This window comes from Falco punctatus (assembly GCF_963210335.1).
Source record: "Falco punctatus genome assembly, chromosome: 7".
Lineage (NCBI taxonomy): Eukaryota > Metazoa > Chordata > Aves > Falconiformes > Falconidae > Falco > Falco punctatus.
Genome location: NC_137587.1, coordinates 12,899,161 through 12,921,525, shown reverse-complemented (window position 1 = coordinate 12,921,525; position 22,365 = coordinate 12,899,161). Strand labels below are relative to the sequence as shown.

The 22,365-nt window shown below is 36.9% G+C and overlaps 1 protein-coding gene across 5 annotated transcripts in view; it reads left to right on the top strand.

Moving 5' to 3' along the window:
• AKAP6 (A-kinase anchoring protein 6) overlaps positions 1-22,365 on the top strand; it is a 351,976-nt gene that overhangs the window by 206,009 nt on the left and 123,602 nt on the right. For all 5 annotated transcript variants that reach the window (XM_080397013.1, XM_080397009.1, XM_080397012.1 and 2 more), the window contains exons 8-9: positions 7,046-7,194; positions 13,023-13,143. In XM_080397013.1, coding sequence (XP_080253139.1) covers positions 7,046-7,194; positions 13,023-13,143 — 270 coding nt within the window. The remainder of the gene's footprint in view (positions 1-7,045; positions 7,195-13,022; positions 13,144-22,365) is intronic.

Here is a 22,365-nt window from a genome sequence, read left to right as displayed (position 1 = left end):
TTGAGTCTGGCCTGGAATGGTGTTCAACCTTGTGTTTAAGTACAACATATCTGTGTTCTGACCTCCTATAGGAAATTGTTTTCTCTGCCAGGCAGGAAAGATACCAAGGCAAAAGGTTGTGATGATGAATTGCTACTTTAATAAAGAAAATTTTTCTGGGTTTGTAAGAATGGGACTGTTTGGACTTACAGTTCTTGTGGCATGTGAAGATGTGTCACTGAAGGAGCTGGAAGGCATGTGGCAGTTTTGATGAAATGCACTCCAACTGTTATGTTGATGAGTTCGGCTGGATCTGCATCCTTGTTAATTTGTGTATTCCGCCTGGTTTTAGCAGGCACTACTCTGTTCATCCCAGTCCTTTCTGTTGTCAGAGCAAGCCTGTTCCCCACCTGGCCCCCAGTTATTACAAAACCTTCCTTTGCATCCTACTTGTCACTCTTGTTCTGCAGGCTGGAGGTGCAGACCTGCAGGACAAGAAAAGTAAGTAGCAAAAGATACTGGCCATTGTGTGATTCCCAGTCTTACAAGGACTTTTTTTTCACTTTGTAATTTTGGAATGCTATTGTCAGTAAATATTCAGTCTTGGAAGTCGCTGGAAAGGCTAATCCTTTCATACTTTTCTTCAGTGCTTTTTGGTATTTGTGATATAGGGAACTTCTCTGAGTACATCGCTGATATCTGTTTGATGCACAGGGCATGCCACACTCTCGTGTTGTGTTTAACATTACACTGAACAGAACCAAAGACAGGGGGACAGTCAGGAATTAGACACCAGAGATCCAGATTTTAAATTAACAGCATGATCAGGATACCTCCATGGATTTGGTCAGACAATGCTGCTGAGGCCATGCTACTGGTTGCATTTGCACTCCACAGTCCTGAAGTAACAGGTCATGTTCCTAATCTTTATACAAAAATCCAAAACCACTATGTATTTCTGAAAGCCAAGGGCAACTCTGCAAAAAGGTATTGCTGTTATTTACTGGCCTTCTCCCCCCACCCCCTGTTATTTCTGATGGCTCTGGGAGTTGCCTGAAGTTCTGCTTGCTATAACACAACCCTACTTGATCTAAAATTTCAATTTCTGGCTCCTGTAGATGGGCTTAAAATTCACTGTGCTGTTACTGCTGTTACTTAAACTCTATGATGAATTTAAGTACCTTGATAAGTAAGAATGTTTTTGCCTTGTAATTTTGCTCATTCTGTGTGGAGGTTTCACATTGTTGTGATTATTTTAGTACACTGAAAAACAAAGTGATAAAGGTATTACCAATATAAAAGCATTTCTGAGATTTATGATGATAAAAACACTTTGCTGAGATTTAACTGGTAACAAGCATGCCCTGATTAACAGAATTCATTTCCTGCATGATCAAAACACAACGTGTCCTTTTGTAATAGGACTATCAAACGTTCAGCTCTCAGTAAACACATTTTATGATATAGGATTATTTTTTAATCTGATTCAGTTCTGAAGAAAGTGTGCAAGATGAAGGATGGAAGAGGCAGGGGAGCCAAAAGCAGGAAGGGTAACAGACTAAGATGTCAACTGCAGCAAGGTCTCTGTTTTAGTTGTGCAGGGTAGGGGAGGATAGGGAGAGAAAAGGGGGGAAAAAAAGCTGACGATAAGAGTTACCATCCTCCTTCAGCAACAAATGCCTACACTTAGGGTAGAAACAGTACTTCCAAGTCACCTGAAGTCCAAGAACCCGAACGCTGCCAAATGTTAGACTCAATGATCTTAAGCGTCTTTTGCAACCTGAATGATTCTATGATTCTGTTATACAATTCCATTTAAAATGCCAGGGTAACCTCTTGGAAGTATCGCTTCTACCCTAAGTGTTTACAGCAACAGAAGACCTGTTGGCTGGCTGTGGGGATGGAGTGGTGGATGGTCAAGTCTTTGGTCAAATTGTTGCCTGCCAAAGAATTTTTTCTGTAAGCTACACCCCCATGGAAGATATGTTGAGCTGTGTACTTCTTAACATAATTTTATACAGTGGCTGCATCTGTGACAGAGCCAGGATCTGTTTCATATTGTGTAATAAAGCTTTCTCCACAACTTTATAATGTGGAGAAATAGACAGAATATTGTGTCAGAAAACAACAAAAAATGCTTGAGGGCACACATATGACCACGTAAATGCTACTGCAATCAACTCAGTTCTGGTAAGGAATTACTCCCAATTTTATTTCTTAAGAAATTCACCAATTACAAAGATATAAAGCATGCCGAGCTGGGACATGCATGCTTTTAGAATGGTGCAGCTGAATTTGCACTTCTATAAAATATACATATAGGTGAGCCTTCTAAATCTACATACTGTATAATGCCATCTGACCACCTCCTTGTTTAGTGCAAACTGGAATTTGTGCTTTACTTTAAGAGGCAATGCTTTTATCTAGCTTAAGTTCCAATAATGGCAGAGGAGCTGAACTATGTCTGTATTTCATATGTAATTCTACAGTAATTACAGTCTAGTGTGGCAGTGGTATAGCTTTTCTAAAGCACTGTAGAGAAAGAATAATGCAAGATAGAATACTTTCATAATTCAAATCAACTGAATGTGTTATATTTTGTATATTTAAAACAGAGAATAGTTTGCTTACAGTACCATAGTTTGTAACAAAAGACTTGTGCTCCCTAGGAAAGAGTATCTGAAAATACTTTCCTTTCAATACCAATTCAGTGGTATTTATTCTAGTACCTTCCCTCATAAAAAAATCTCCAATTTACATTGGTGTAAATTTTGAGTCTCTGATTTGACACTGTATACAATATAACCTTTCAATCTCCTTCCTCCCACAGTAGCAGCCATTATCCCTCCTCTTGTCTTTCTCCACTTCAGAATAAGGTCATTCTAACGTGTAGGTCTAACAAGAAATACAATGTATTTTCATTGATTTGTATTGTCACTGATTACCCATTCGTGTTCTATAGTGATCTGTATAGTAAAGGACATTCTGTGTTGTCATGCAAAGCCAGTCTTAAGGAACAGATTCTGCACCCCAGGCTCCATCGGTTTATTTATAAGGTCTTACTTTTTAGAAAATGAGCTTTCTGACAATAGCCTTGAAAATATTTACCGTTATTAATCGATCACTAGAACTGAATATTTGGCACTAGTATAAAATTTTTTCACTGTTTTTCCCCAGAGACTACTGTTTTCTCATAGTCTTGTTCAGAGATTGGATCCTCCAGGCTCAGGAAAATGAGAGCATTTTGTCATTCGATTATTGGAAATATCTCAGTTTAATTTCCGACAGAAAACTGTAAACTCATTCAATCCTGCTAGGCAGAGAATCTGTACAAATGTGTAGCCAGACCATCACCAGCATCTTTATTGTGTTTTTACTGCAAAAAACGTCACTTAGAAGAGGACCACAAAGTGGAAAAAACCTGCTGAGTATCATTCCTTGGCGTTTTTTTAACATGTTCAATTTTTCAATGATTCCGACTGGCTACATCTTCTGAAAAAAAGAAGAAACTGAGTTCCACTTCTAAGATGGGGCACTAAGAGCAAATGAATGATTACCTCTCAACCAATTTCAACTACATATATTTAGGATGATGCATATCTCAGTAGGCTTTCTCAGGATTTCCTAGATATCCAAGTCCATAGAGGTGTGTTTGTGATAGAAATTATAGTTGTGTTAAGTAACAAGAAATCATATGTAAAGCAATCTGAAAGTGCACACTTAAAATAAGCTAGAAGGTAAAGCAAGTAGCTTTTATGTATTTGATTAGCAATTAATAAAGTTGCTACTTTATTCTGCCAGTATACTGCAAAGCTAGTCCTTTGTTATCAGTAAAGATTTTAAATTGAAAATAAATGGCAGTAGATTTATTGCGTATCTGTGCTGTGTACTGGTTTTGAGATTGTGCCTTCTGCCTACTTAGTTCAGCTTCTGCAGAATGTAGGTTTTTGAGACTTAAACTGATCAATACCTACTCGAGTTCTTCAAAGCCTCTTTGGCTTTGCAGTTGATATCAGTAGAACAGGGACACAAAAAATGCTTAAGTACAACAGTGAGATAGATGAATTCACACAGTGAAGAAATCGGAGAGATCTATCTGAAACTGCGCTGCCTGAGTTTGAGTTGCTGTAAGTATTTGCAATCGCTGAAAACAAAAATTGGGTTTAAAACAAAAATAGTTGATTTATAGAGGGATCATAGTTCTGAGATACAATAACTGGGACACAATTGCTTGTATTCAGGATTTTTAGAGTATGATGTTGGTGGAGTTTGTAATGCTCAGTACAAGAGGGCCTTATAGCTGTGAGGAAGAAATAGTGCATTCTTATTCATCCCTCTCCATATATTTACTTACCCTTCCATCCTGTTTTTCCTTTCCCCCACTATTCTGTTTCATCCTCCTGTTTCTTCTCCTATTTTCCACATACATTAGCGATTTGTCTGTTTAAAAATATTTTTGCAAGTGAACAGAGAATGAAAGATCTGTGAAAAGCTGCTTTCCTTATTTTTCCCATTTCATATTTTAAACTATAGAGGAAATTATAGAGAGGGGATTTAGAAAATGAAAAAAAAAAAAAAAAAGATTATCTCAAGTATTGGGATAGTTGTGCTGTTTGAGAAACACCATGTGTTCATATAGTTCAGAGCTGAGTTTTAATTTGTATGTGTGAGGTTCCAGAGTTTAGGCTATATGTGAATTCCCTCTTTTTGGAGTACTGGAGCAGTGGGGGAGGGGGGCATTGTATACATAATTTCAATGACAGCCAACCCACCCTCCCCCCCCAAAAAAAAACCCACCAAAAATAACCCTAAGAAAACCCACACAGACTCATAGGAAAGAAGCCAGAATTACTAATCTTGATTCCCAAACCCATCCTGAATACCAGGGAAATTATTTGCCTAAAATCTTCCACAAGATTTCATTTTTAGGCTTGAAAAGAATCATGGAAGATTGTAATTGATAATGTAATTGTTTTAGAAAGTTACTGGTCACTCACAAGAGGGCTTTTGACTGAGTGTCATGGAAACCATAAATAAGATAAAAACAACCAATGGATAACTGCTTTCTGGTAAGAATAAATTCAAAGAACAAATTCATAGCCTTGTGTGGAATTAAAAGAACAAATTCATAGCCTTGTGTGGACAAAAAAAAAAAAAAAGCTGGAAGATTATCCTTACTGGTGGAAGAATCCTTCCAAAAAAGAAATTTGTTGAGGTTCCCCTGTATCCTGTGGAAGGGGTTTGTTTATCAACTTAAACAGAAACATACTTGGGGGTGGAAGTGGAACAGGAAGGTGATGATGTTTGTGTATTTGCTGCTTTTAGTAATTTCTGAGTCATATAAACAGCAGTTTTAATTATAGTTTCTGAAAGAGCATGTTTTATAGCACTCTCAGACCTTTAACATTTTACTCTAACTGGACAGTCCCAAGTAGTTCGTCTTGTATTCAGGTAATGTTTCTTCATTGTAACCCTGTGTGGTTTAATTTTCCACTATCGTAGAGAAGGTATGAAAGCCTTGTATTTCATTTGTGTGCACACTGAAAAACCTGCATGGTTTACTTGCATTTTTTATCTTCTGTCTCCTTGGAAAATTGCTAGTGGTTTGTTTGGTTTTTTTTCCTTTAATTTCTCAAAACATATTTTGGTTTACTGCCAAACGTAACAAATCTCATTGTAAGAGGCAACTGAGAGAGAAAGCTGTAAATGTTTGAATTTTAAATTTTAAGATTTTAAATTTTAAATTTTAAAAGGAAATGGCAATTCCAAATCAGCTACATTATTACTCAGCAAAAATTGCACCAAGGCAAGGCATAAGCAAATATACCTGTTATTACCACAAGCTTATAAAGACATTCCAGCCTTCCTTCAGGCTTTCCCTGCTGACAATCTTCAATGCCTCTTTCCATTCACTTGCCTGAATTTTTCCTAGATTTTGCAGGTTTCCCTTCTCCTCTCTAGCCCTTTCATTGCTTTTTCTTTACAGCTGCCATTGTTCCATAGCTTGGTAACTCTGCCGTGCTGTCAGCAGCCAAACAAACTCTTCATTTCCCTGCCTCCCGCAGCAGAAAAATGCAAGAGTCCTCATACAAAAATTTCCTCTGTGCTTGTTCCATTTACTTGCCATAGCACTAAATGGTTAAGCAGGCGTTCCTCTCCTAATGGAAATAAGAGTATGTAGTTACACAGAAGTAGCAGTTTTTTTGAAGCATTATCAGAATTTGTAATGCTTTTTTTTTTTTTTTTTGGTGAAGCATATTAAAAGAAAACAATAGCATATTGGTCCCAAAGTGCTTTTGAACTTACTGTACCCTCTGTTCTTTGTCCTGTTCCTAGGGGCAAGTGTGGCAAACAGCAAATTTCATCCTTTTATCATCTGGTTCTCTGAGCCTCAGAATCAAACTGATCACCACAGCTGCAATAAATAAAGTGTCTATTCAATAAGTTATGATGCCAAGTATTCAACATTCTTCTGGCCAGGCACAGAGTCTGATGGAAACCAGCACATCTCACTTATTGCCTTTTTCCTTGCAATTAAAATTGCTGAATAATCAGTGGACACCAGATATGGGAAAGCTGAATGTGAATGATGCCAATTTGCTTGGTTTTGTTTACACTTACTATTTAAAACAAATATACCTATGGCAATATGGCTTTCATTAATTATGAAGCACAGACAACGTATTAATAATATCAGTCTTGAAGCCTCTAAGAAATGTAATTTTATGTATCTACCTGTTCTGTCTTAGTGCGTGATTTCTCATATCTTTTTTATTCATGTCCAGACATCTTTATGCAGCATTTGATTGGATATGCATCTCATGGAATATATAGCACATTCTCTGATAGAAACTAAATAGTTCAGTTCTAGCATTTGGGAATACACTGTACTTTTCTCTGACTTAATGCTTCAGACTTTTCAACTATCATGCAAGGAGAAAAATCATGGTGTGAATCATTTGGTTAAAATTGTTGCCGTCCAAAAATATTTGTTTTAAATGCATTCTTTCTGATTTTTTTTTAAAGTTCTTTGGTGTTTTTTTTTCTCTTTGTTTTCTTTTTCTAGGCTGAGGTTCAGCTATGCTATCTGGAAGCACAAAGAGATGCTGTTGAACAGATGTCCTTAAAGCTGTACAGTGAGCAGTACAACAGTAGTAGCAAGCGAAAGGAAGAGTTTGCTGATATGTCAAAAGTTCACACAGTGGGAAGTAATGGGTAGGGAACTATTCTTTTTGTTGTTTTATTCTCACTGATCTGTATTTTTTTTTACATGATATACTTTTTCTTACTTGTAGTTAACCAGGATTTTTCTTCCTAGCCCAAGAGGCAGGGGAAAACTCTATTTATTTTTTTCTTATATGAATGCAAAAAATAATGGGTTCTGGATAATTTATCCAAATCATGGCTTGTTCATGGGACTACATAACATTACCTAATAGCAATCCATTATTTTGATATTTACAAATGTAATGTGTCCTTTTTCTTCAGGCTTTTCTCCTCCAATGGCTTTGTATCTTTTGATTTCTTAGCATCTTCCAAGGAAGTATCTTTATAATGTATTAATACCTCTGCAAGACAATATAACTGCTATTCTACTAGTGACTAGGAAATATGAATGTGAAGCAATTCACTTAAAGTTCACCAGTACAAACATCCCAGTTTTGTACTTCTAGAAAGCTTTAATTTTAAATGTTTTCCCTTAACTTGGTCTTCTCAATCTGTTTTCTTATAAATGTAAACACACATACTCCCCTCTCCCTCCACTCTCCTTCCCCCATATTACATATGTAAGTGTATATAAAAGCACTCTTCCTAATAGTTTGAGCAAAGAATCTTGGACAAGTTTATCACTAGAGTATGCTAAAATGAAATCAATGCTGTCCCTCCCTTTTTCACAACCAAGAAAACTTGTAGTTCTGGGTTAAGATTTTTTCTTGAAGGTCTTTTGAAAACTGAATCTTCCAACTGCTGTTTCCCCTAAATTAACATCAGAACATATCTGTGAGTTCATAGTAGTGTGGGGCAAAAGCAGTTCAAAGGAGCAAACTAGTGCTCATTTTTTGGGCACCCCCTCATCCTGATAGAAGTCTTCTTGGAACAGGTAAATACAGCAGAACCTTTGCCTGCTGTTCCCTATGCAAGGAAATTCATTGACCACGGTGTTCAGGAGTTCTTTGTCTCCAGAACTTCCTTTTCCAATTGTTAACTCAACATTGAGGTCTTGGGAACACAGTTTTATTAAATTACCGACTGTAAAGATAAATGAGCCTTGTAAACATCCCCTCTTATTATACGGAAAGATGACTGTTTTAGAAAAGTTGATGTGGGCTAATTATGTAGGATTACTGAGATCTTGATTACATATGCAGAAATCTGTCAGATTCTCAAACACGCCAGTGCAGCTAGTGCCAACCATAAAAATAATTTGTTCAGAATTAGTGTGTATATGTATATAAATGTGCACTGGGGGCTACATGTTCAAAAACAGCTTCTAATTTTGCAGCCATAGTTGAATGTGAGCAAGACTTAAGGTTGGAATTCTGTGTGGGACATAAGACAGTAAGACATCAACAGACGTTTGATTTTATTGAGGATAAGGGATATAAAGCTTTAAACCTCATGGAAAAATCCAGTTTGTAACTCTACATACCATATGTGATAAGGAAATAGGCTCTTAAATGCACTTGTTTGCACTTGTAATTATATGGTTATTACTGGGAATGGTAACCTACTAGTTAGTGTTCCCTACCTTTTCTGTGCTGTGGCCACCTTTCTGGGCCCTGATGGCCATCCCAGCCCTTAGAGGCTCAACAGTGGCTCAAGGGGCCAAAGGACCAGAGGGAGACAAATACAATACCATGTATTCAGCCATTATAGAAACTAGAGTGGGCTGGATTCAGATGGAAAACTTCCAGTTGAACCAGTCTGAGGTATTGTATTGAACACAATGGAAATGCTTTTCAGCCATTTCAATCAGTTGATAAAAGATTTCCCTACTGCATAAAAAACTGTGGACAGAAATTCCACAGTAGGATGACCTAGCAAGAGGCTGAGATGTCTACAAAGAATGGGCCATTTGCGTGGCTGTGAAAGTTAGGGCATCTTTCCATTAGCTGTTGTGGAAGTTTGACCTAGGAGGAAGAAGAGTATCTACAGGGAGAACAAGATTTATTGTAGATAGAGAATTTTTTATATAGTGGGGGGAAAGATTTGGGAGGTGGCCTTGTGTAAGAAATAGCTACAGTGAGATAGGTAATGCAGTATCTGCAGAACAGGGTGATGCTAGTGGGTGTGTAGATAACAGATTTCCTGCAGAACAGCAATCTTGTTACAACAGCAATAGAGACAGTTTACATGTATCTGCATGGAAATAGCGAGTGACAATGAAAGAGAAGAGAATGGATACCCACTGCAGGAGAACACCAGCTAGCCAGGCAGGGCAGCAAGAGGTAACCAAGAGTAGCTGAGAGCAGCTGCAAAAATGTTATAGCAAATCTGGCTGGAAATATTGCACCTCCTCAAAACTGGGGAGGACTTTATACAGGTACTGTTGGGAGATATGGGTATGATATTTACAGTACCATTGCACAACATGAAGGCTGGATCCTGGGATCCTGTCATCACCTGGTATTGGGCCTTCATGGGTGAGGCTTTGAGATAAATGAATTAGAGGGGGCTTCAAGTATGCACAGAATATAAAGCAATTTCACAACCGTTAAGGTCAGAACTCTGATTTCTCCTATATAAGAAACGTGAAAGGAGTTCAAAAAAATGATGACCCAGAAACTTGGAAGAACTTCTTGTCTGGCTGAATTTTTTTGGTAGGCATACTAGTGTGTTTACAGTATTTCCAAATGCCATGTGAGTTATGCCATCAAAGAAATAATACAAACTGGAAGTGTGTGTTAAACATGGGGAAAAAGGCTGATGGAAATAGCTTCACATTCCTTTTTATTTATTAATGCCACAGACGAACTGGTTTTCTCATGAGAAAGGTGCTCATGAATTTTCATTCAAAATAATAAATTGATGTCCACATTTTAAGAAATATGTTTAGGGTTCAAGGGATTAGACATGCAACTCTGCATATCTGATACCCTGTTTACCAAGATAAAATATACTTCTTAATGTCATTTTAGTTATTATGTAGATAATGGTTTTAGCTTATTAACCACAAACCTGTATTAGGGAAGCTGTATTTACCTGCCCTTTAACTAATATTATAGCATTCTTGTTGGCAATGTTTGGGTATCTCTAATGGAAGAATTTTTTTTAATTTTTTTTTGCGATGAACAGATGACCTGATTTATTCTTGTTTTAGCAATTGGTGGATTTGGATAATCAACCAAAATTTGATCTTTTCTGTAGTTCTTGCATCTGTAGCACACATCAGTATTTCAGAAGTTATACTTTCCCTGATTCTGCCTGTGGCAATATGAAAAAAAGATCTTCTAAGCCCAGTAAAAATAGATTCTGAATAAAAAAGAAATATTCAATATACCACAGAAATACTGACAGGTACATTTTAATCTTAACCTGTCACTGATCCTACAATTGCTGGATTTTCTGAATATCTTTTTAGCAGCTTAGTAACTTACATCCTCTTCCAAATAGTAATTTAATAGTAATCAGTAGACCCATCAATTTATATGTAAGGCATTCATTTTAAGAACAATGCTCACCCACCCCCCACCCCCCCCCGAGCTATTTTAGAACTATTAAAAATATCTCAATCAAATTTTAACAAAATATTTATGATGCTTTTAGGCTGACTTCACTATCTTCAGGCTCAGGCAAATAACTGCCATAGACAGTTTGCTTAAAAATGCTCCCAGATGACTTTATTTTACAGCAGAAAACCAAATAAGAGAATAGGCACAGTATGTAAACTAGGGAGGGGGAAAAAGTCCCCATTACCTCTTGCATCCTTTCCTGGTCTTTTTCTAGTGAATCCTGTCTCTCTCACTCTTCATTTTGTGTTGAGTTGCTGTTTAGAACCTCAGCTAGAAATTATAGTGTTCAGCTGTTTCCCAATTCTTATCTGAGTTTTGTAAAGGTCAGGGACAAATGCTTTGGTGTGTCTTCAAAGGATTAGTTCATTCTATTACACCAATATATGGACCAGTTTGGACTGTAACTAAGATGTGTTTCTATAGATGCAAAGCAGGTGTTTGGATCCAGCACATCTTCTGCCTATTACAGCAAAATCCCAGTCCACTTCCTGGTGCAATTTCTAAAGACAACCCGCCCCATTCTGGCAGGAGCAGGTCATGAACGTTGGATGTAGGCTTCGTTTCTCATCATCTGCGTATCTTAATTTAGATTTTTCACTGGTACTGACTGTCCAAGTCCAAGTGAATCTGTACCGATTTATATGAGATGAAATTTTGCCTCTTTATCATAAAACATATGTTTTAATAACTGCCTGTCAGCTTTATGACTTTGGAGAGTATTTGGATAAGATGGAAGGGAAAAAATGGAGCTGTAGATACTGAAGATACAGAATGGTTATACTGCTTTCTGAGGAAGGGATAAAGATTCAGTATCACTGCAAATATACTATTCAAAATGGAGTTTAGTTTTATTTTACTTGCAAAATGATATCTGAGTCAAATACCTCCTGAAACAGGAGAAAAGCCCTGAACTCCAAATGAAACTATTATATTTCAACAATAGTAACTCGCCCTTTTATGCTGGCTCTTCTTTATAATAGCATCATTGCTTACCTTCTCAGGGCAGCAAGCAATTTTAAGTAAGTACACCTCATAAATTATTGAGTAAAAGTATACTAAGTACAGTGGATTAAACTAGAGAGTTACTTCAGAAGCTGGAATCAACACTTGTGCATTATACAAGACTTCCTTTGTTGTTGACTCATTGAAAATAATACCACAGAAGGCAAATGCTTTCTTCTCTCTTGCTTGCTTTCTTGCAGAAAGAGAGTTCTGCTTGTCACAACTTTATCTATAAGCTTTCAAAATCGCCATGCATATGGTACTCTAGTTAATAACTGAAACTGTGATAGCCTTAATAACATTAAAAACATGATTGGTTTATTGTTTCTCTTGTTGAAATACTGCTGATTTATTTAATGGGGTTGCTAAAAAAGTTGTTAATAATTGGAGAAATGAGCTTTAGTGGAACATACACTATTGTTTTGATCAGTATGTGGGTTTTTTGATACTACTGACAAGGCTTTTGTTAGTTCCAGTTTTGCAAGTTTGCAGATCCCTTTTCAAGGGGTATCTTTTGACGAATGTGCAGTTTTTTAGCATGTACCTTCTGTCTTGTATCACAGCGTTTTAGAAGAATCTATGCTTTACTTATTCACTAGGCTTTCAATAGAGAATCACATTAATCCTTTTAAGCTCCTTATTCTAATGATTTATTTTGTTGAAAACCGTAGTGATCCTCCTTTGAATTTTAATGATTGCTGGCTATTCAAGGATTCATTGTTTTGACTTCCTGTCCTTACCTTTGTTTCTTACATGTCTGTAGGGAACACCTGTCTAATACTGTATCTGGCCTTAGTTCTCACTGGCTTACCATATTCACTCAAGCCTATCTTAAGGCGTTAAGTTGAAATGCTAGCTACTCATCCATGAAAATAAATGTAGGATATTTACAGAGATAGGCAGATAGACAGCAGAGGGATGGCTGAATGGATTGAGTCATTTTTAGATGAAAATAATATTTTCCTAAGAATTATTTCAAGGTGATTGTTGCAAAGTTTCCTCAATATACAGTCAGCACTTTAAAAACCATTACACAACATGTATGAGGGATTTCTGTTTCAAAATTTTTGAAGCAAAGGCAGTATGCCGACAGTTGTTAGGGTTTGGCATCAGCCACTGAATTTAGGTCATGGCACTGGCTTAAATTGGATTTCAGTTTTCATTTTCACCCACTCTGTATAAATACAGAATGTCTCTTTAGAAATATAACTAGGAACATCATGAGTTTTCAAGAATATATTATTCTAATACAAGATTTTAACAACTACACAGTATTTATGCATAATACATTTTGTTCCTTATCTACAGACTTCTGGACTTTGATTCAGAATACCAGGAGCTCTGGGATTGGCTGATTGACATGGAATCCATCGTGATGGACAGCCATGACCTGATGATGTCAGAGGAGCAGCAGCAGCATCTTTACAAGGTTAGCGCTACCGTTACTGCCTTTACCTAGCTATAGAAGATCTGATTAGCTTGACAAGTCTTTCTCTCACAGGATATCGCTGCGTTCATTGTATGTATCATGGTGTCTATTAGAATTCCCTTCCCTGTCCCCAACCTCATTTCCATCCCCTGTGCGCTGACAGGCTGCACCGACATCATAATTGCAAGAAAGTTCCCTTTATCACATTCTATTTGGTGTAATTCTATAGAAGGACAAAGATTTGTCTTCAAGATGAATAGAAATAAATGAAACCGCATTAATAAATAGACTGAAACAAAATGAAGGAAAAAAATGAAATGGTAGCATTTAACAAAATGTGTTTTGATTGGAGCTTTCAGCTGGATTTTATCCACCTTTCAGACCTCATCTGGGAAGAAAGAAATTTGCCTTGATTTTGGTTTGCTGCTGCCAGGATACGGGACTCTTCCAATTTAATTTTTATTAGTTATACATAAAGCAGACATTGTCATGTTAAGTCATCACACTTGCTTGTGATTTCAGCAAAATGATTTTGAACTTGCATATTGATTATAGGGTCTTCATCTAACATACACACACACACACACACACACACACAGAGTTTCTCTTATTTGTCATAGCAGCCTTAGCCCAGAAGCTTTATCACTTCTTTTAGATAGACACTACTTTTAAGAAGTTCCCCAAAATGTGTGATTTGATCCTAAAATTGATTCAGGCTTCTCTGTGTGTCTGAGAAGCTGTAGTCTACGGGTCTGAGGTGTGGGGGTGGGGGGGAGAAAGGAGGGGCTTTCGACAGAAATATCAGGCTGCAGTAAATCTTCCTCATTTAGGCAATTTTTATTGGAGTAATTCTGACAGTTGTCATCCTTGAATTGCTTTGAGCATATGGCATATTTCAAAGAGCAGATTGTGAATCATAAAAAATAAAATTAATAACTAACCACAGAATCAGCAACAGTATAATGACAAGAAACAACTACCCTCTAGCTTTTTTTTTATTTCTTATCAAATAAATGGTACATTCAAGGTCAAATAGAAGTTGTTTTCTTTCTTCTATGATTGCATGATTTGATAATTTCTATATAAATAAATAAAATATAATTTATTTTTCCTTGCTTTGGCATCCTAATTTCTTGATAGTCTTCTTGCATTTTAGTCTTTCTAATTTTAGTCCTTTTATTTAAAATACCAGTGAGAAAGGGTTGTCACCTGAGTTAAAATATGTTTATAAATGGAAATACGGTTCAGATCCAAACAGTTTTAGCCTGCAAGTGAGTTTAATTCAGTAGTCTCCATTTCTTGCTTTGACAACCATTTCTTATTTTTGCTAATGTCTTTCTCCTAACTTTCTAAATACTTAATCAGAATTAGCCCTACATTAACAGTCCTGGCCTGGGCCAGGCTCAGAAATAAACAATGTCAGAAATAGGTAAAAAGTTTCTTGCAAATCTAAAATAAGGTGTTTTGGTAGTGCCTGTTCACATAAGACCAGCTTGCACTATGCCTGTTATAACCACTACTCTAAGTTGTATACTAAAAAAATCAATAAACATAAATTTTAAGGAAAGAATCCATCCATCAATATGAAAAGGAACAAAGCTTAAGCAGCCATTCTAAGTATTTTAGGTGTTATTTAGAGTACTTCCCTTTCTGATATCCATATGTAGCCATTAAGAATAATTATAGATGGTCAGGCTGGAATAACAATGCATGGCATGAAGAATAAATGAGGGCAATAATTTAAGAATTAGTTTGCAGTACAGTATGGTGGCAAAATGAGGAATATTGAATATTCAAAATGGGAAATAACAGTTTCTTAATATTATGAAATTCTGTACTATGATAGCATGACACTTCCAAAAGCAAAATGCTTCTGCCAGAGAGAGAGTAGCTGAGTCTCCAGTCTTGCAGCACTGACAAACCAGTACTGCTGCCAAAACACAGGGAGGGTCATCTGCTAATTATCAGAGCCCCTATCTCAAAAGTACCTATTTGGTCACTGCAAAACCACTTGAAGAAGGGTAGAAACAGACTGCCTGCCCTCCCGCGGTGAGTACTCTCTGCAGATACATTTCTAGTGAAAACAGCAAGGCAATTGTTAAGGACTGAAGGCAAGACTTAGCTAGAAATGTGGAGTTTGCTAAAGAGATGACTAAGGAGTGTCCGTAAAGCAGCAGGAGTATTTGCAGGTAATGTAAAAAGCTTGAGTGCATAACATCCAGATCTATTAGCCTTTCAAAAAAAACCCCACAACAACCACACAACAAAAACCCCACCTCCAGAAGAACTGTTGAAAGCTCCAAAGCCCCATAATTTCCGACATTTAAAAGAAGACAAAAGAAAACATTGGCAAATGTAATTCAGGAAATAATTCTGCACTTGCTAAGGAGAAATCAGATAAATCAGTAGGTCTTTATCATCCTTAATTTCAGAGACTCGTGTAACAATGAATCAAGCCCTGAAAACCAGTATGAATAGTTGTATAAAACTAGCTTAGTAAACCTCTTTTCTAATCAATAGTGACACCCTTTTTATTTGGAGCCCGTTATACAGTCATGAATGGTCTAGTGCTCACAGCTAAGGGGCAGGAGCACTGCTTGCACTTCACAGGGAACACAGCCATTCTGGTCTGTAGGGAGGGAAATCCGTAAAAAGAAATTTGAGCAGCTATTATTATCAGAATTCCTCAATGAGGTGGGGTGTTATGAAAACACAGGTCTTGCTTTAGTTGTTCTTTACCGGTTACAGCTTCCAATGCGAACCTGCTAATTGCACACTCTGCATTTTGTTGGGTTCTCCTAAACCCACAGTTCCCTCTTCTCAGTTATTGAGCTGACAAGTAATTGCACCTCTGAGCCAGCTCAGCAAGCCGCCTCTGCCAGGGAACCTGCTGTGGTATCACTATTACCAACAGTAATCATTGCCCCTAAGGAGTCTATGAATGGGAAGGAGCAATGATAAAACAGGTAAATCAGAAGGGGAAAGCATACATTAAAGCAGCGTAACATAATATATAAATGCTAAAATTGCATACAGGAAAATAAAATGTATTTTCATGGTTAGACTGTTTTCCTAGCACTCTGTTTTCAGATTTAATATAGATTTAAGTCAACTCTCAGCTTAACTTTGTTTTGTAATATTCCAGGAGCTTCACAGTTTTTTTTTAATTAGGATCCTTATTATCTCTCTTTAACTAGTTTTTATTTTGCCCTTAATTTAATAGGAGCAGCACAGCCTTATTTTTTTTTTAACTCTGAGTATGTATGTATGATTTTATCTGGGTTTCCTAGATTTCAGTGCAAAGATTTAGAGAAAGAGAAAACCATTCTTCCTCGCTATGTTCCCCCACAGCCCTAAATAATGTCAGCTTTACAGTCTTAAGCTAGCTAATGATTTTGAAAATCAACTAGTGTTTGATAAAATGGCAGTCACGGAATGAATTGCTGACAGTTTATTTGTCCTCTAACGCTTTATCTATTAACCAAGAAAAAATTAAAAGGAGCATTTCCATGTTTTTGGAGTCTCACTTCTTTGTACTGCTGTAATGGCTCTGTTTAATGCCAAATGTATCATGTTTATTTCATTTTAATCTACTGCATGTGAGCCTGATCTCATAAGCTCTAAGTACACAGAACTTGCATTGACTTCAGCTGTATTCATATGCCATTACTGGAGGATCAAACCCAAAGAATTTAAACTCTGCTAATTAGCCCTTTAGTGGGAACTTGAGTAATTCTGTACCTTGAATGTTCAAAAATGAAGCAAATCAGTATTTACTGGAACTGTGGAGATTAGAAATGAGTATACCAGGCAGAAAAGTTAATGATAATTCTTTCAATTTTCCTCAGAAGATTAATTGCAAAACTTAATTGTGTTAGATTAAAACCCCATTTAAATAAGTACAGTATGATTGTTAAAAATGTTAGTATGTTCGGAATAAAATTAACTAAACATTTTAAAATGGCAAATAAAAGAAATTACATTTTTCTGTCTGATTACAAGTAATGTATGGCGTATTTAATAGAAACTGCATAAGCCGTAAGTCTCGCACTAGTAAGTCTTCGGCAACGATGGTCATGATAGATGGGAAAAGACCTTCACGTAGTAACGCAAAGATTTTGAAAACATGTAGTTGACACGGCTTTTGAACAGGTTAACTGCCAAACTACTTCATCAAAGGGAAGCGGTTCGCTGTATTAAATAACATGAAAACGCACATCAAAAGCTGAGGATACCTTTCAAAAAAAAGTTGAGGGGAAAAAAATTCTCCCAGCAGTTTTTAGTCTCCCTGCTGGAAGCTAGCGCTGCTCGGAAGGTGCAGTTCGTTTCCTCCTCTGGGTGTGCTGCTGCTCCATTGTGCCTTTCTCCCTGGCTCACTGTGCTGTGGCCCTGAGTGGCTCAAACAAACCGTGGTGAAAGTTTCCCTCATTTGCATCACTTCTAGACAGCCCTGTCGTACTCTTTGCTGACAGGAAATCACTGTCTTTGTCACCTTTTTTCAGTGATCTCCTTTTGGCAGAGATTGGCCATGTGACCAGGATTAATCACAACAACAGTTCTGGCTCAGAACTCAATGACATGTTTTCCTCAGCACTTCAATAATGGTGTAGAGGAGTCAGTAGGAAATGACTACATTAATTTCAGAGTGAAAAGATAATTAACACTTAAGGACTAGTGCTATAACCTATGGAGCTATTATTCAAATTAAAACTGATTTATTGCAAACTTGTGAAAAAACTCCAAACCTGTCCTTTAATGCAACTGTTAAAATAATCTTGCCAGCATCCCCGAGTTTAAAAAGAAGCGCAAACAATATTTAAGGCGGTAGTATAAATACATAAAAAACTTCAACATTTGAAACTGGAGGCTGAAGTATGTAAAGTGCTTACTTAGATGATATGAATAGGATACTGGCAAACAAAAGCAGCAGTGTGCTCCTAGAATGCTGTGCTTCAAGGAGTTTCCTTGGCAACAGAAATGCAGTTCCAAAAGTAGACAGAACTTTCCTCAGAAAACATACTATTAATAACAACCTTCCGGAACAACTTGGAACAATTTGACTACTTGGCAATAATAATGCCAAGTGTTCTGCAAATTAATCTAACACATAACAGTAATATGTTTCTCTTGCCCATAATTCTCCTGAGCTGGGGGACCGAGTTCTCTGCTGTTAGAGGATACAAATGTGCAAAGCGGTTCCAAATGCTGCGCAAACAGAGAGGGCTCAAATAGCAGCAGCCTATAAGGATCAATTAATGTGCTTCATATCATTTTAACTTGTAAAACAGATTAGTTTAATTGGATTACTTTGTTCCGTTTAAAAGGAGTTCTGCGTACCTACTGAAGCCACATTGTAGTTCAGTCTTTATTTCAAGCAGATTTTCCATATAAAGAAAACTTATTAAAAGATTAACAGCCTGTAGAGTGATATATTTGGACAATATGCTTAGGGGATTGGTTATAAACTAGAAAACGTGAAGATTTTTGCTCCCTACACTGCATATTCTGCACAGCCCGGGTTGCCTTCTGTCTGTCTGGTAATCTGTCAGTGCCTGCACGGAGCTGCTGAAACAGTCCGTGGGAGAAGACGATGATCGTCGCTTTGGAGGAAGCTCTCAGCACACTGCAGGATTGAGCCCCTTGTAGGTAGTAACTACAAATCTGCTATGCATGCAGTATTTTTAGAATGTCATCATTTCTGTATGAGCCAAGAGAATAAACTAATTTCAGATTTGCCTTGCCGATAGGAGTCATTAGAATTCCACTAAGGGCCGTAAGTTTACCAGACAGGAAAGGTAGGCTTTGCTGCTACCTCGACTTTTCCTGAATTCTTAGATCTAAAGGTTAAAAGTAATCAATATCTCATTGTGCAGCCTGATAATAAGTAATAACCATGATGTTAAAATCTAAATGATTGCAGATAGCACTTGGGTGTGTTGACCCATTTGGAAGGGCTTTTTAATTGCAATCAGAATAGTCATTATAGTTTGCTAATAAACTTTCGAGCTACCTTGCAAAAATCAGCACCCTTTTGAAATATGATTTTAATGCTATTAGCAAATTATGTCCCAAATTATACCCCAAAGGGAAAGCTTTTATTTTTTCTGACAAAGCATATATAACACTTTAAAATAAAAAGAGGAAGATTATTCTGCTAAATAATATCAATGGAGATACCCATTAACAATAGTCATTCACAGCACTCACTCATGTCTACAGACACAGATTGATGCATGCTTCAATGGAAGTTATTCTTTACCTTTGACGTAGTATATTTGTAACTGTCATGTATAGTAAAATGACTGAGCTAAGTTTTGCACAAAACCTCTGATTTCACTTACTGTTATCCATGAATTTCAGTAATTTTCATGTGCTGGGCTGGGACTGTTTTTCCCCAACAGATTAAGAACCTCTATGACTTTCCACATAGTAGGAAAATCAACTGTTTTGTATGAGAGGTCTCAAAAATGCCTGATACCTCAAGCAACAGTAAAAATCTGACTGCTATTAGAACATCAACTAAATGAGTTCAGGACCTTACACGGCAAAGTTTCCTAGTCTCTTATTGCAGGGGGTGATGAAATTCATTAACTTTTTCCACACAAGTATTTTCAGTTTAGTTGCACTGGATAACAGAGCGAAAACTCCTTTGTGACACATCCCACAACAACCAGCTTGACCTTCAGTGGTCCATATACTTAACTTTGTAATATGATTAAATTCCTTGCTACTTCTGGAAAATTTTATAGTTTAAAAAGCAGAAAAGAAAATCATTGCTGGAAAAAAATCTTGCTTAAAGCAGAGAAATGTAAAGTTTTAATGTCTTATATAATTACAACAGGAAAACACTGATTACTATGTCTACAGAATTACGAAATAAGTCTACAAAACAGATAAAGAAAGAATATGAGAAATATTTCTACATTTTCTTGTTGCTTCCATAATATATTTCAAATGTAAACATGCATTTTTAAAGGCCGTGTTGTAATTTCTATGGAGCAGACTCCCTGTATTTCCACAAGAAGTGGCTTCATGCATTTCACAAGAGTAAGTGGGTTTCTCCCATTTCTTCCCAGCATGACATTGAAGATGAGCTTCATATTGTAGCAAAGCAGTATTTACTGAGCTTGTAGCAAAAGCCAGCACAGCTTTTGGGAGATTAAAGCAGTGTGTCTAGAATGAAAGAGGCATTCGACTTCAAACAAAAGTAAATGTGTACCACATAGCTGTCATCACCATTCCGTACTACAGCTGCAAAACGTGGACAATTTACAGTCATCACGTCAAGCATCTTAGTCAACTCCACATGCTCTGTCTTTGTGCCCTTGCTGGTATAAAATGGCAGGATAAGGTCCCAAGCAGTGAGACCTTAAAGCAGTGTCAAATACTCAGCACTGAAGCAATAGTCTGGCACACTTGGCTATGGTGGTTTGAGGGCATAGGTCCAGCAGTAAGTTACCCAAAGCCATTTTCTGTTCATCAAGCATTTGTAGTTATTAAAAAATGGACATGGCACCTCAATTCACCCCAAACGATGATGAAAATTACAGCCTCCGTTGCTTTCTATATGCTAGGGCTGCCTCGTGTCCAAACAAGACAGAAAGGGCTCAAGATCAGTGTCAGATATACTAAATTATTCACGTTCTCTGAAGCACAAGTGAGAATAACTGAAACACAGCAGCACTCTAGCTTAATCATTGGACCAAGAGTTCCTAAGGAAAAGTGTTATACTTGTGCTGTTATATGTGCAGTACGACACCAGGGACAACAATACCAGTGCTGCAATGGTCTTCAATACCCTGAACTGAGTAAAGAGTCCATATGACGCTCCAAAATATGGGCCTGCTCTGACTTACATTGTGCTTAGCACAGCCTTTCCAAATGTCATCCTTTGGTCTAAAGGAGTTTAAGTTATCTACATTTTCCTGTTTCCTAACACATTGGATCACATGCAGACCACATGTAAGCATTGCAGTGTCCTGGGAGCTGCCCACTCTGAGATTAGTATTTGATGTATTATGGCAGATTTTATGAAAGTTCATGTGAATCAGCTGACTAAAAATATCTTATGAAGTGATTTGTGAATTTGCACTCACAATTCAGTCATAAAGTCTCATATACAAAAATGACAAATGAGGGATATCAGTTGTCTATAAAAATGAAATTCAAAGAAGCCAGGACTGGTTTATCTATCACACTGCATCTCAGAACCTTTAGTCTAATATTTCACAGCCTTTGTTCTGGGATGTGAAACCATGTACTACGTTTAAGATCTTATACGATGACTATATAACACAAAAATGGCTCCATCAGCTCAGAGAATAGTGTGTTCTATGCAGTTCTCCAGATATTTTTCTTCCACGCGGTTGTCCAGTACTCACGAGCCCACATAACCTTACGTCCTGCCCCAAGGAGTCCCACCAGTTTAGCCCCACACCCGATGAACCACTTTCTGTGCAGTGTGTCTGTGCGTGTTTCTGCTTTAAAGCTGCCTTCCACTGGTCTCACCAAATAATACATTGAAGTAAGATAAAATTAGGAGTCTTAATAACATGATAGCAACATAATTTTTGAAGTTGTGTGTGGAAATGTTCTTAGTTTTTTAGCAGCTTGGTGGATTAGGTGGTTCTAGAGGAATGCAAGTAAAAAAAAGCACCAGCAAAAAATGTGCGGGGCAATAGTATTACCCTATTCCTCAAGTTAGTTGCCAGTTTTTAATTCACTTCCCTATTTTTTCACCGCATACTCCAGGAGAAAATATATTTTTTCTAGACTCAAGGGAATTATGTGCTTTATCCATGATGTTTTGCTTCATAAACATAATACAGGAAATACTATTTTCTTTCCCAATTATTCCTCATCAGTATAGCTCATAAATAATTGATAGTATAATGTTTCTTTTTTAAAAATAAACAAAAAACAAATGACCACAGAAAACCTTTCTAGCAGGTTTTCTATATGAAACCTAAATTCACTAAATCTCAGTAAATTTGCAGTGGCAATACATTCAATGCATATGTATCTAAATTAGAAAAAATAAGTTGCAGTGAAGTATACCAGTTTATAATCTTCTGAGTTCTTATTTGTTATGTATTTTATTTGTATTTTTAACTCTCTATATTGTATTTATATCTTGAGAATACGTAAAATATCAATATAAAATATTTGTATATATTTGTAACCATTTTGCATACTTAAGGTTACGTGATATTTTTACATTGT